Source organism: Sus scrofa, chromosome 3 (assembly GCF_000003025.6).
Source record: "Sus scrofa isolate TJ Tabasco breed Duroc chromosome 3, Sscrofa11.1, whole genome shotgun sequence".
In the NCBI taxonomy this organism is placed as follows: domain Eukaryota; kingdom Metazoa; phylum Chordata; class Mammalia; order Artiodactyla; family Suidae; genus Sus; species Sus scrofa.
In genome coordinates this window covers 3,596,073-3,609,909 of record NC_010445.4, presented here as the reverse complement: position 1 = coordinate 3,609,909, position 13,837 = coordinate 3,596,073, and the positions used below count along the sequence as shown (strand labels likewise).

At 59.2% G+C, this 13,837-nt stretch overlaps 1 protein-coding gene across 1 annotated transcript in view; it reads right to left on the bottom strand.

The window, feature by feature from the left end:
- Positions 1-13,837, bottom strand: part of FOXK1 (forkhead box K1) — a 65,012-nt gene that overhangs the window by 11,241 nt on the left and 39,934 nt on the right. The window contains exon 2 of the mRNA XM_021086021.1: positions 10,463-10,648. Within this exon, the coding sequence (XP_020941680.1) occupies positions 10,463-10,648 (186 nt within the window). The remainder of the gene's footprint in view (positions 1-10,462; positions 10,649-13,837) is intronic.

Sequence of the window (13,837 nt, the reverse complement as noted above, 5' to 3'; positions counted from 1 at the left end):
TACCAAGGAGGTCTGTGGCCAGCAAACCATGTCCAAATTCTGATTTTGAAAATTAAAAACATTCAGGGAAAACCAACAAAAGCTCTACGAGTGGGTCACAGACGCAGGTTAAAACTAACCTGGGGGAGCTCCCTGGTGGCTCTGTGGGTTAAGGATCTAGCACTGTCACTACTGGGGCTCAGGTCACTACTGTGATGAGGAGTTGAGCCCTGGCCTGGGGAATTTCCACATGGTGTGGGTGTGGCCAAAAAAACTAAAAAGCGCCCTTGCTGAGAGGTGCCCACAGCCCAGTGGTAGCCTGCCTCCTTCTGCTTGTCCCCAGGAGTGCCAGACTGCCCGCCTGTGTGTGCCTCCTCCAAGACGGGCCCCCCAGTGCCCTGGGAGGTGCCATTCATTTTCCCATCATGCCCCAGGCAATTACCCGCCCCACCTGTTCCAACGACAGGGTGCCCCCAAGGTGCCCACAGGTCAAGCACAAATGAGAGCCTCCTGCGCCACGCACTGGACACCAACCCAGAGCCTCCTCTGGGGCCCAGCTGCCATCATGGGCTCCCTGCCTGTCTCCTGTGGGGGGAGGAGCACCTGCAGCACGTGGGGCGGGGGGCTCAAGAGACAGTTACCGAACGGAGGAAGGCATAAATGAAACCATAAAACACTACGGCTGAGAAACACTTGGCTGTTGACATTAACGCCGGATTCTACCACGTCACCATCCCTTAGTGGCCAGCAATCCACACAACTCCAAGCCACTGCATGTCCATGGAGAAATTCAAAGGAATCTCTTATTTGAGAATTTTTGTTCTCTCTTCCACTAGATTCTCCAAACACAGAGATAAGCGAGTCCCGTGAGTATAGAAATTTTAACCAACAACCAAAAGTGAGCTGCAGAGAGACGAGGAGCAGCAATAAACGCAGCGCTTTCTGAACTTCACTTTGACCCAAACGCAGAGCCAGGCGAAGAGCGGAAGCTGGGGGAGCGCATCTCCCCAGGACCGGGCTCACACACTCCACCATCCAAGTGCCCCCGTCCAGGAATGAAAGGCCACGGCACACGGTGGCTCAGGGGACGGGCAGCCCTGACGGGGGCCGGCATTGCTCCAAGCCCAGGCGCGTTCGGGGCCCCTCGAACACAAGTGGACCGACGCACCACGCCTGGTCCACACTCTGGCCACGAGAACTGTCCTCCAGAAACACGCCAGCCTCCCAGAGACAGATCAGGGAAAGGCGCGTGGTGGAGGCGGGGAGTGGGAAGCCTTGTTTGGGGAACCCTCACTGGCAACTAAACCTGTGCGACTGACGGGGGCACCCAGACCAGGGGAGGCCACGTGACTTCAGGGCCCAAGGCGCTTATAAAAGTTCATACTTTGTAAAAGACCACAGAAGACTCACACCTAACCCTCGACAGGCTAGACCCAGGGAAAACGCTGCCACTCCCCACGGAATGACTTCTGTGGACACAGTGAACAGGCTGGCAGGCTGGCTCTCAAACAAGAAGAGGCCAGGCGGTCCCTGTGCCACCGCATGCGGCATGGAGGCCGGTGCGGACAAGCCCTTCCTGGGAGGCTGACACCCAGAGGGCCCAGCAGGCCCGTCCCGGGGAACACACGTGTGCACACACAGCCGCCCCGGCCTCAACAAACGCCATTCAGCTGTCCCCGCGGGCTGGCCTTGGCCGAGGGCCGCGCCTGGTACCCAGCAACCCTGGCGTCACGCGCCCAAGGCGGAGGAGCAGAGCTGGAAGCACAGAAGCAGGACGTCTCGGGGCTGAAATGCTCGATTTAAAGATGGGCCTGCGGGGTGGGGCGGGAACAGCGATTCTGAGAAACTGTCCAGGACACCCAGTGTCACCGAGGGAGCTTCCGCTCCACCACGCAGCTCCCCAACAAGCAGCGAAAGAGGAAAGATCCCAGTATAAAGTCACACGGGCTCTCCAGGGGATGGGGGGGAACGCAGGGCCCTCCTGGGGTCCAGGCTTAGGCAGACTCGCCCACTTCAGGGGCCCCCAAGTGCCTGGGGTGTGGAAGATGATCTGGGGACGGGGTAAAGGGCAGAGGCCAAGCGGCCTGACCCACCAGGTGCTACGTAATCGACACTGTTCTTCCCGCCTTAAGGGTGAATGTGGAAAAGACGGGGAAGGCGCCCTTCGAGACCCCTGGTCACTGACTCCCCCTTTTACGAAAAACCATCCCCAAGTCACCCTCCAGAAGTCACACGTCCGCTCAGGTGAGAAGGATTCAGGGTCAGGAGTGGGCATGGCTCATGGCTGACCTGTCCCGCCGGCAGCTGCCCTGGATCTGGGCCACTGTCTCAACAGGACCAGCTGGCCCAGCCTGGCGACAGCTCAGGCCCAGGACCCGACTCCTGGGACCGGCCAAGACACACCTGGCAACAACATGCACCTCGTGTTTGCGACACTGGAGAAGCCAGCTCAGAGAGGCAGACACGACCAAGGGCCCAAGGAGCTGCGGGGAGCCTTCCCCAGGCACCTGCCGCCCGCCCCACCCCTGGTGGCCCTGGATGTCCCGCTCATCGCCTGGCTGGCTGGCCTGGTTCTGCCTGGGGACACAGGAAAACCCAGCAGGCAGGAGGCTCTGGGCCCTGCTCCTCCCACGCTGGCCTCCTGGAAAGCAAGTCTTGATGCTCCTGCCTTCGGGACTTTTCTTTAAAAAAACAAAAAAATCTGCTTAAGGCACAATTCGCCTCAAATCCATTCCAAGTTGTATATTTGTTTTCCGATTAAAAACTTACAATAAAAAGAGGAACTGGGAGTGGCTCTGAAATCACGGTGGGAGGACGGGAGGTGCACTGCTGAGCCTGTAACCCCCTCCCCAGCCCTGGCTCCGCTCTGGTCTGGTCTAGAGAACAGGGACCTGACTGCCAGGGGCGGAGGGTGGCCTGTGGACGGGGGACAGGACACGCTGTGGACAGAGGTCGGGGCATGCCTGTACCCTCAACAGCCCGGCCCCAGGATGGCAGACGGGGGTTGCCCTGCTCCCAGGCGGGGCGGCTGAGTCGTCCCCCCGCAGCCCCCAGCCACACCACCGCCTGAGACGATCGAGGCAGCTTCCTAGGACCTGGGTTTTTTTTTAAGGTTACTATTTTAATGAGATTATTAATCTTCCATTGAAAAATATCAGCTCCTTGATGGCAGTCGAGCTGATGGAGATTTTTCAGGAGAAAGATCTCGACGACCACGCAGATTTTCATTCATGTCTTTGGAACTTCTTTTGAAAATTAGAATCTTTTTCTTTTTTTTTTTTTAAACTCTAGAAAACAAATGCTTCAACTGAAGTATATAGAATTTCTGGAGTTCCTGTTGTGGCTCAGCCATTAATGAACCTGACTGGTATCCACGAGGACGCAGGCTCTATCCCTGGCCTCGCTAAGTGGGTTAAGGATCCGTCGTTGCCACAAGCTGCAGTGTTAAGTGGCAGATGCAGGTTGGATCCCGCGTTGCTGTGGCTGTGGTGTAGGCTGGCAGCTGTAGCTCTGATTCGACCCCTAGCCTGGGAACCCCCTAAAAACACACACAAAAAAGTATATAGAATTTCTTATTCAAAATACATTAGTAAACTTACAGGCTCACGTCATAATTTTATTTACTGAGGGATGCAGTGGCTGACCCCAGGGGCTACAGCCACCGAGGGGCACGTGTGCAGGACATGGGGCAGCACTCGGACAGGGCTCTGCAGACGCAGAGGAGGCGGGGAGAAGGCGAAAGGGCAAAACCAAGGGCACAGCGCGACCCTAGAGAAGGGAGACAGCGGTCCTGAGAAGCGAGGATACAGCCAAGAGCACATCTGGAGAACAAGGAAAGGCTCTGACGGTGTTTAAAAAGAGAAACCAAAGTTCCATAAAGAGTGTCAGGAGAGACTTGAGGTTTCTGAGGAAGCAGGTAAGAGAAAGAGACAGAGGGGGGAAAGGTGGGAAAAGCAGAAACAAGACGGTAACTCCCTGAGATCGCAGGAACTGAGTCTTCAGACGGAAGACCCCCCCACCCCACCCCGGGCCTGGCCGGGACAGCAGGAGGGACTCAGTCCTCCCAGGGGGAAGGGCTGTGCAGAAGGGCCAGGCTGGCGGCGGCAGCAGCAGCGTCCCCCCACGGCCACCCTCGAGGCTAGAGGGCGCCCTCGCCCGGAAGCACAGGGCCTCCAACCTGGCGCGCTCCCCCCAGGGAAGCCACCCACCTGCTTATCAACGGAGGACAGTTTTCAGCTGCGTACGTTCTCAAAAAACACTGACCCTTCCCGTCCCACTGCCAGTAAGTAGAGGGAACGATGAGGGGAAGGAAGCCAGGAGAGCGGGGTTCCCAGATTCAGGTCCGGGGCGCCCTCAGGTCCGGGAGGGAGGGCTCGGGGGACGAGATCAAGGAGATGTAAGCCAACCCGGGAAGGGGCGCCGAGCGGAGGCTGAGCTCGGGCCCTGGAGGGTCCCACAATCCCGCCGCAACCGGGGACCCTGACCGACAGTCCCGACGACCTTGGGGGCGCGGAAGAAAAGCCAAGCCTCAGGTTGCGCACAGACTAGAAACCAGCGCGGGGTTTGTGCGCTTAGATGGGGGTGCGTCTCAGGGGAGGACAAGCCTTCAAAAAACACAGTGAAGTCGGTACCGCCTGCGCTGCGGGCACCCACTCTGCTGCAGAGAATGACCCTCCTGAGCCTCGGTGTCCCCATCTGCAAGGTGGGGGCGGGACGGCAAGGTGGGGTCGCAGAGCACCCGCGTCCAGCGGAGAGGGCAGGATGTCCCGGCCCCGCCCCGCGCCCGCCGCCGGCCCCGCCCCCCCCCCCCCCGCGAGGCCTGAGTCAGAAACCCCTCTATTTCCTTTTCTTTTTTTTTCTTTTGGTCTTTTGAGGGCCGCATCCGCGGCATATGGAGGTTCCCAGGCTAAGGATCTCATCCAAGCTGTAGCCACCAGTCTACGCAACAGCCACAGCAACGCGGGATCCAAGCCGCGTCTGCGACCTGACCTACACCACAGCTCACGGCAACGCGGGATCCTTAACCCACTGAGCTAGGCCAGGGATCGAACCCTCTCCCTCATGGTTCGTAGTCGGATTCCTTAACCACTGAGCCATGACGGGATCTCCTAGAAACAGTTCTATTTTTATCGCTGTTCTCAAACCTTGTGGCTCATGACCCTACTGAGCTCATTTAAACTTAACAACCAGACCTGAGGGTGCCACCACCTCGCCGTGGACTCTCACTTCAGAGCAGCGATTTCGGGCCACTGACGGCCCTAAGCCTCTGAGCACTTAGCTCTGAACCCCTCAGGAGACAAGAAACTGGCAACAGCCATGTGGCCCTCAGTGGCGAAGTGGTCAGCCGTCAAGGGGCCACGTACAACAGTCGAGCCGCGAGAGAGGACCGACGGGAAAGGAGCCAGAGGCACGGGAACAGGAGGAGAGCGGGCTGCGAGGCCTTTCTGGGGAGCAGCCAGCAGCACGTCACACAAGGTCTCCACCCGCTCACTGGCTTCTGTCCTACGGTAGCGCCGCCCGGGACTTTTTCTTCTCCAAAACATTTGGATTCTGCAGAACGTGTCGTACCTCCACCGTCTGGGGGAAAAGGGGAGCTTCTCAGGGCTCTCGTGACAACGTCTGTGCTCCCTTGGGGTAAACTCCATGCTGGAAATCCGGGCTGCTGCCCGGACAGGTTAGCTAGTCTCTGGAAAGCACTGACCAGTGAGTGCCATCAGCAAACCGCCTGAACCAAGATGTACCAAGCTCTTCTCCCTCCGAGTGGGCACATCTGGGCTGCCCGCCCCAGGCCTCCCTCAGCTCCTCTGCCAGGCCCCTCCTGCTCCCTCAACCCCAGAGCCAAAGCCCGGAAGGAAGCGCTCCGGGCGGCAGGTCACGGGCTGGGTGTGGTCCGGAAGGGTCAGCCAAGAACATGGCACAGCGACCTTCAGAGCCGCTCCCCCCTCCCCCACAGATGTGTCTGAGAGCCGGGAACCCATCCAGTGGAGACAAGAACTAAAGGACAAGTCCATTCAACTTCCTCTCAACATGTTTTTTCGGCCGTGTGGGTGGCAGTTCTGGGGCCAGGGATCCAACCTGAAGAGCCACAGCAGTGACCCAAGTCACTGCAGTGACAACGCCGGATCCTTAACCCGCTGCACTACAAGAGAACATTTTAAAGCCGCAAACCACCCCGGCACAGGTTTAGGCAGAAGGAAAAAATGCAAGAACAGGGAGGGCCCTGCCTTTATGTGTCACATGAAGCAACTTTGATTTCTTTCCAGTTTTTTTGGGGGGTGGGGTGGGGAGGGATCACGTGGGTGTGCAGAGGGGGTGTGTGTGTGTGTGTGCAAGGTCCACAGGTGCGGGTATGGAATGGGGGGGCTCCTAGACCTGCAGGCAGGGATCCCACTCTGCAGGACGGCAGCCCGAGAGGCCTGCTCCTCTCCAGGGCACCACAGAGCCCAGAAACGCGGCAGCAGACACATCCCTCTCAAGGAAGGACCCGCGGTTTGCCAGAAACACAAAAGTACGTGGACCTCCAAACTCAAAAAGCACCGAACACAGCGAGACAATGGGAAGTGAGCTCGGACTGAACTCCCGGAGGTGGCGAAGCAGACCCGCCCAAGAGGGTGATGAAAAGGGATTTGGGTTCCGGAGTCCTGTGCTTAATTTTTATTTTATACAACGTTCCTCCCGCTAACCTTTGCCAACTGTCACAACGTGAAATCCTTCTGGTTCTGACTTCTATTCCGAAAAAAAAATCAAGAAATGCCTTCCTCAGGAAAGCGCTTCTAAAACCTTTCGCTTTCTGTGCTGCCCCTTTTCTCTGGCTGAATTTCTCCAGTTTTCTTAAAACTGTGTCTCTACGGACTGGGCTCTAGTTTTGCAAAACTCAGAACACGGTTAACCAATTTTTACTCTCCTAAAGACACCAACCACTTCTTTGCAAAATGGGGCGGGGGGGGGGGGAGGTCAGCAAAATGCTGCTTAAGGTAGCAGAACTTCTCAAAGAGCGTTCATTCATGTTCTGGGCGGAGGCCTTCAGCGCAGGAAAAAAACCCGCCCACGCCCACGGGCTGCCCGGCAACGCGGAGAAGCCGGAGAAGCCGCGAGGCAGCGCGGCGGGCGGGGGAGGGGCGGCGGCGCGGGTTCCCACGGCCGCGCCCCGAACCTCGGGGAAAAGGGGCGCAGCGCGAGGTGCCGGGGAAAACCCGCTCCGAGGGCTGCAGAGGCGCCACGTTAGGGGCGGCAGGGAGCTGCAGCCCTGCCCCTGCGACAGCGCAGCTGGCCGGCCAGGGCCTCCGCCCCGCGGCCGCTTCCTTGGGGACCCGCTCCTGCAGCCCCCGCGCCGGAAGCACTGGGAGCACGGGGCGCGCGGGGCGGGCCGCCCAGAGGAAGGCTGTTGGTAAACACGCCGGCCCCACCCCGCAAGAGCAGCACAGGAAAAGGATCTTGGCCAGCTCAACCTCAGGGCCTCTGAGGTTTGGAGTCGCTCAATCGAATTCCGCTGCGCTAAGACAAACGGATGTAAACAGAAATCCTTTTCTGTGACACTTAATTCAAGGCCAAAAAGTGAAAGAGCCAGTCTCCAAGTGACTACTTTCCCCCAAAACAAGTTCCAGCAGACGAAAGCCAGAGGAGAGCGCCTCCCCGGGCAGCCTCCGGGGAAGGCCAGGGTGGGGACGCACCCCCAGCCCCCACTCCAGCCCCAAGAGCAAGTTAAATATAAACCCGGCGCCTGCCTGGGCCCCGCTGCGGCTTCTCGAACAGCGCCGCCAACCCCAGCTCACTGGGCTCCTTTACAACCGCCGCCTCCCTCCGACCCGAGCAAGTGCAGCGCCGGGAGCTCCGCCGGAATAGCTGAGCCCGCTGGCCAGGGTCTTTATTTAAGATGCCCCTGGGAAACACACTTACTTTATGGCAACCCCCAGGTACAAAGCAAAACATTCTTTTTCCTTAAAAAGCGTCCGTGGGACTGGATTATAAAGGGCGGATGAACAATCCCACGCCTGCCTAAGGCTGACCGCCTGCTCTGGTTTCCCCAGAGGGACAGGCAAGGGCCTCCGAGGCCCACCCCGCCCAGCACAGGACACGCCTGTCGTGAGCTCTGGGCTCCCAGCGGCCCTGAGGCATGCCTGGCCCGCGTTCCTTCCCGGTGCTGCGGGACAAAGGGTCAGTGCCTAACAGCTTTCATCAGCCTCGCCGAGATGTGACCCACAGGTTGCACGGGGCCCCCGCGGAGAGTGTTCAAGGCAGGGCTCTCCCGCGCCGGCGGACCTGGCTGCCACCGCCTCGCTCCAGACACTTGCCCTCGCCCCAGAAAGAAAGCCCACCCCAGCCAGGAGTCACCCCCTTGACCCCCAGCCCCTGGCAACCCCTCGCCTCCTTTCCTCCTCTACACATTTGCCTCTTCTGGACATTTCACACCGACAGGATCGTGCAACCTGTGCTCTCTGGGGAGGGGTTTCTTTTGCTCTGCGCGGGGTCACCCCCCAGGGCTCACCTGGGCTGGACCATGCGTCGGCACCCCAGCCGCTCTGTGCAGGAATAACGCTCCCCTGGGTGGCCCTAACACCGCCTCTCCACTCAGCAGCGGATGGACATGGGACTTGTCCCCAGGGCCGGGAATGCTCTCGCACTGCCAGGATCGCTCAGGGACGAGTTTCCACGGACCCAGGGAGTGGCCGGGTGCTAAGATAAGCCTTGAATGTTCTGAGGAACCACCAGACTTTTGCAAAGTGGCTGCTTTGTTTACCTCCACATAATTTGTGTCTCGGCATAAATTACATACACACACGAGTTAAGTGTGAGGGCATTTTCATAGCACAGCTTAACTGCAGGCGTGAGTGGGGCACTCAGGTTTCAGATGACATTCCGGTGAGGTGTCTGAAAGAGCAATGAGATGACAGGCTGAAGTTCTGGGTTGGAGAGCAGAGCTATTGCGAGAAATCTGAGAGGAGCTCAGGGAGACGCCTCACTCGATCAGGAAGGATGGAAGCAAAACAGGGCACGTGCAGCGCTGGGCCAGGGCCGGATGCGGCTCGGATCTGGCCTTGCTGTGGCGGGGGCAGAGGCCCCATCGCGGGCTCTGAATCGACCCCTAGCCCGGGAACTTCCAGATGCCGCAGGCGCGGCTGTAAAGACAAACAAACAAAATGAAACTGGCTTCTTCTTTTCCTGCTGGTGGGTGTGGCCCTGGGGCTGGCGTGGCCCCCAGGCTGCCACCACAGACCAGGCTGCACCGAACGTCGGCCCAGTGGGATCTCCCTCTGGACATGAAGATGCTCTTGCCCTCACAAACCTCCTGAAAAGGCCTCCGGTCCCGGGGTGCCTCTGGGAGCCACGCTCTGCAAGGTGCTTCCCCAGCAGAGCCGGAGCTGAGCGGCCCTGAGGCTGGTCGCAGCAATCCCTTCCCGTGTCTGTGACCTACGCTGCTCTGCCAGATCCCTAACCCACTGAGCAAGGCCAGGGGTCAAACCTGCGTCCTCAGAGACTACGCTGAGTCCTTAACCTGCTGAGGCCCAACGGGAACTCCTCCAGTTTCATTTCCTTAATGAAGCAGTGAACTCTTTTAAAGTTTATTACATCTTGAAGTTCCCGTCCTGGAGCAGTGGACTCTGACTAGGAACCAGGAGGTGGCAGGTTCAATCCCTGGCCTCGCTCAGTGGGTTAAGGATCCGGTGTTGCCATGAGCTGTGGGGTAGGTCACAGACATGGCTTGGATCTGGTGCTGCTGGGGCTGGGGTGTAGGCCGGCGGCTACAGCTCCGATTCGACCCCTAGCCTGGGAACCTCCATATGCTGCAGATGTGGCCCTAAGAAGCAAAAAAAAAAAAAAAAAAAAAAAAAAAAGAAAAGTTTATCACATCTTGATTTTCAAATACACATCTTCTGACAGGCTTTGTGACAAAAGGGGAAGATGGCATAGGACCTCGGCTGCTGACCCAAGCACAACGATGTTACAAGAAGCACTTCTGCCCCTGAGAGCAACCACTCGCTCGCCACCTCCCTGCCTGGTTACGTACGTGCTTCACCCCGAAACCTTCCCCGGGGGCTCTCTTTGTATGACACGCCAAGAATGAGAAAGCTTGAGGACTTTCTTAAAAATGTAGATTAATTTCTCAAACGTCACAAGGGATCTCTACAAATGAAGCTTAGGCAAACAAAGTCCCTGGACTCCTGGTATCTAAACATTACTCCTAAGTTTTCACTGTCTTGAAAAAATGATGCCTCTGCTTGCTTTTAAAAGGCCCTGATACACACTTTGAGGTTGGCAGTGATTTTTCACTTTATAAGAGAATCCTCCAAAGGTTTTATTTAAGGAGTCCGGTCCCCTGACGCACTTGAAATAGTTTCAGAGTTTCCATCCACAGGCAAATTGCCGGGAACACGGTGTATAAAACACCGAACTGCGCCTCTTTCTCTGACGAGCCTCTAGAGCACAGGGACCCCGAGTCTGCAGAGGAAACCGCGAGCCCGGGACGGGCGGCTTGGCTGCTCACCTGATGGTGCCGGTCGGGGAGGGGACGGGGCTGACCAGGCTCCGGAGGTCCGGCTCCGGGATGTGGATCTTCAGGGGCGAGATCTGTGGGTACAGCGGCCGCAGGGGGGACGCCGGAGCCTCCTCCTGATGGTACAGGGACGTGAACTGGATCTTTATGGCGGTGCTGGGGAACCGCAAGGTGCACCTGCAATGGGAGGAGAGCAGCGCGTGAGGCCCGGGGAGGGAGCCCGGCCCCCTGGGTAACGGGTCCTGGCTTCACACAGGACCAAGCGGCAGCCCTGGTAAGAGGCGCTCTGGGCCGTGACCCACCCTGGCAGGGGCTCCCTGGGCTGTGCGGGGACAGCAGAGTCCTGCGTCCCCAGCGGGAGCCCCTGATGTCACCCCCAACTTGGGTTCCAGACGGACGGACGTGCTTCCTGTCCACTCTGGTCACCACGTGGATTCACCACCCGGAGAACAAACGCTCCGTGGGAAACCGGGGTGCCACGGTCGCCGTCCAGGAAGCGGTTTTGAAGAAAGAGGCCCATGACTCAGAAGACGGAACGCAAACGCCGCCCGACAAGCAGTGGCACGACCCACAGGCAGGCCGACGGGTCCCAGCGCAGGGGACCGGCTCCACCACCCCACCTGGCCTCCAGGCCCAAGAGCCTCGTTTCTCCACCGGCAGACACCTGCCCAAGCTCCACGGTGCACACGCCCGGGCTCTCCCCCTGCACAGAGGGCCCCAGGGCCCGTCTCCCCCCTGGCAAATGTCTGCGCCTAAAGTGGGCTCTGTTGGCCCAGCCCGCCTTCTGGCGGCCAAGCTGTGGGTTAGCTGCAAGCGGCTGACGGTGGTGAGCAGACACGTGGGCCACACCAGGAAGTCCCTGGTATTTGGCCTGGGCAGTTCAAGTCACCTCCGGTCAGTTCAGGTCAGTGATGAGACCAATTCAAAGTCTAAGGAGCAAATGCACCTCCGACCAGCCCAGGACACAGCAAATGGCCCTTCCCTTGAAGTCCCTTTTGTCGCAGCAAAACAGCTTTTAAGAAACAAGATTTAGGAACAGGTCAGAACAGGCTCGGGGACATGGCAGGTGCTGAACCACGTGCCCTGCTTGCCAACAGCATGTCGCAAGCCTTCCGCCAGGGAAGACCCGCCGCTCGTGAAACAGCTCAGCAGCACAAGCAGCTGCACTGAAAGCCACTGCCCGCATCCCACAGAAAACATCAGCAGCTCAAACTGGCGCGACTGGCAGTACGGATTCTTCCAGAGGTCCCGGAGCGGAGGGGGGCCGGCTGTGGCCGAGAAGGCGGCGCCCCGCAGCCAGCGCTGAGGCTGCAGGACACTCGGACCCACAGATGCTAGGTTTTTATTTCCAAATCTAAAATCAGGACAAAGGGATCTTGACACCGCGTCAGCCGAGGCTGTTTTCCTGTCTGATGCCTTTTTGATTCTGCGAAGTGCAGCCGGCACGTACAAACGTCAGGGCTGAGGGTGGGGAGGGCTGTGTGAGGGCGCCCCCACGCCCACAGCTCTGCTGTTGGGGCCGCGCTGCTCTGCCCAGAGTCAGCCTGCCCCGCTCTCCTCCGAAGCTGCGGTGAAACAGCTGGTGGCCTTTCTGCTTTCTTCAGTTTCCCCACAGCCCAGTGGAAATTTCCTCCGTCCGTATTTTGGCGAGGGCGTTACATCACCCATTTGCTTCCGCTGCTTTCTGAGGCCGATGCTCTCAGCAAAGCTGGAGGCCAGTTAGCTTTTATAAGTCAGGATCCACACGCCTCCCCCGCCAAGCCCCGGGGGGCCCCCCGGGGTCCCTGAGCCTGGGGTCGGGCTCCACACAGGGGACCTCCACCTGTGGACAACAGGGCTGCATGAAGGGGTGTCTGTGTACACACATGCGCGTGTGCGCGCGCACACACACACACCTGTTCCACCGCGGCTAGGGAGGAAGGCCAAATGGTGTCGAACCTTCAAATACAGCTTCTATGGCCCTTTATCATTTGTGGCCGCCGTCAAGGGCTGCAAGTGAGCAGCAAAACAAGCTGCAGTTTATTCTCCGCCCAAGGCACGCGGAGCTCTGACTTCCTGTGCCGTGGACGTCCCTGTGGTACCCTGAGATCCTACTACAACCTCGAGCTCGTGTCGCAACTACAACCGTTGAGGCCAACCAGAAAGAGGATGTGGCTTCTGGCCTCTGACGGAGGCCACCGGCCAGGTAAGGATCTTCGACACTGGGGTTCGGGGTGACCCCGAGACGACAGCTCCAGGCAGAGGCGAGCGCCTGCGGGCCTTGGCCTTGGCGGGGCAGGGAGGCGCGGGAGGCCGTCCAGGCGCCCCCCTCCCCACAGCCTGGCTTCGGAGAATCACCCACAGGGAGAGACGGCGGGGATCCGAGGCGAAGCGAGCCCAGCGCTCGGGGCCACCTGCCCTCGCCCCTCGGCGGCCCTGGATGCGCTGGGCAGGGGGTTCACCCCCAGGCACGTTCCAGTTCAAAGCCGGGACACTGGATGGGACGCGCACGCAGACTGGGGCTTCAGTAAAACAGAACACGTCTGGCGCCAGGGGTCTGGGCACATCCTCAACAGCAAAATCGACCGCCGCCACCGACTGACACGAGCAGGACCGTTTCCTCCTGGAACGAGGGTTTCCCAGCGAAGGCGTGACTGTGACATGTCCCCGGTATTTACTGCCCGTGCAGCTATTAGAAAAGCATCTCCTGACTCACGCTTCCCAAGATTATCCTGAGGCAGCCGCTCTCCGACCCCCGGAGGAGGAGAAAACACCGGCAAGCTACTTAATTTTAAACAGACGCCTCCCCGGGCGTTTGCCAATTACTTTTCTCCCCAAAACAGTTCGTTCTGCTTTAGGCTCTAGCGGGAGTTTTAATGAGCGTGTTTTGCAATTAAAGTTCCTCTCCTGAAGGTGCTCCGGATTCAGTCCAAACCCGAGCACCTGCCCTCACTGTCGGGGTCCCTGCAAAACTCTGCCCTCGCTTCCAGAGCCGGCCGGCAGGTGGGTGGTCGCCGGGCTGGGGAAGGGGGGCGTGGGGATTCTTTCAGAGGGGATACCAACATCCTGAAATTGACTGGGGTGACGGGCGCACGGCTCGGCAGATCCACCACCAACCACAGATGTGCACAACGCAATGGGCCGCCTGCTCCGCCCTGCGGCACCCACGCCCGGGCTGGCTCTCCGGGTCTCCCTGGGGCATCCAGGAGCTGGGGCTCCCAACCGGTCGTGCCTCGGCTCCTGGAGCGGCTGCCCTGTTCAGCATCAGGTCAGAGATGCCCAGTCAGCTGGTCTGGCCCCACAGGCTCGGCCACTAATGAGCCTCAGGGACTCAGGCTGTCACCCACCTGTACCTCCGTCCTGCCCTCAGGGAGAAAGCCCACCACC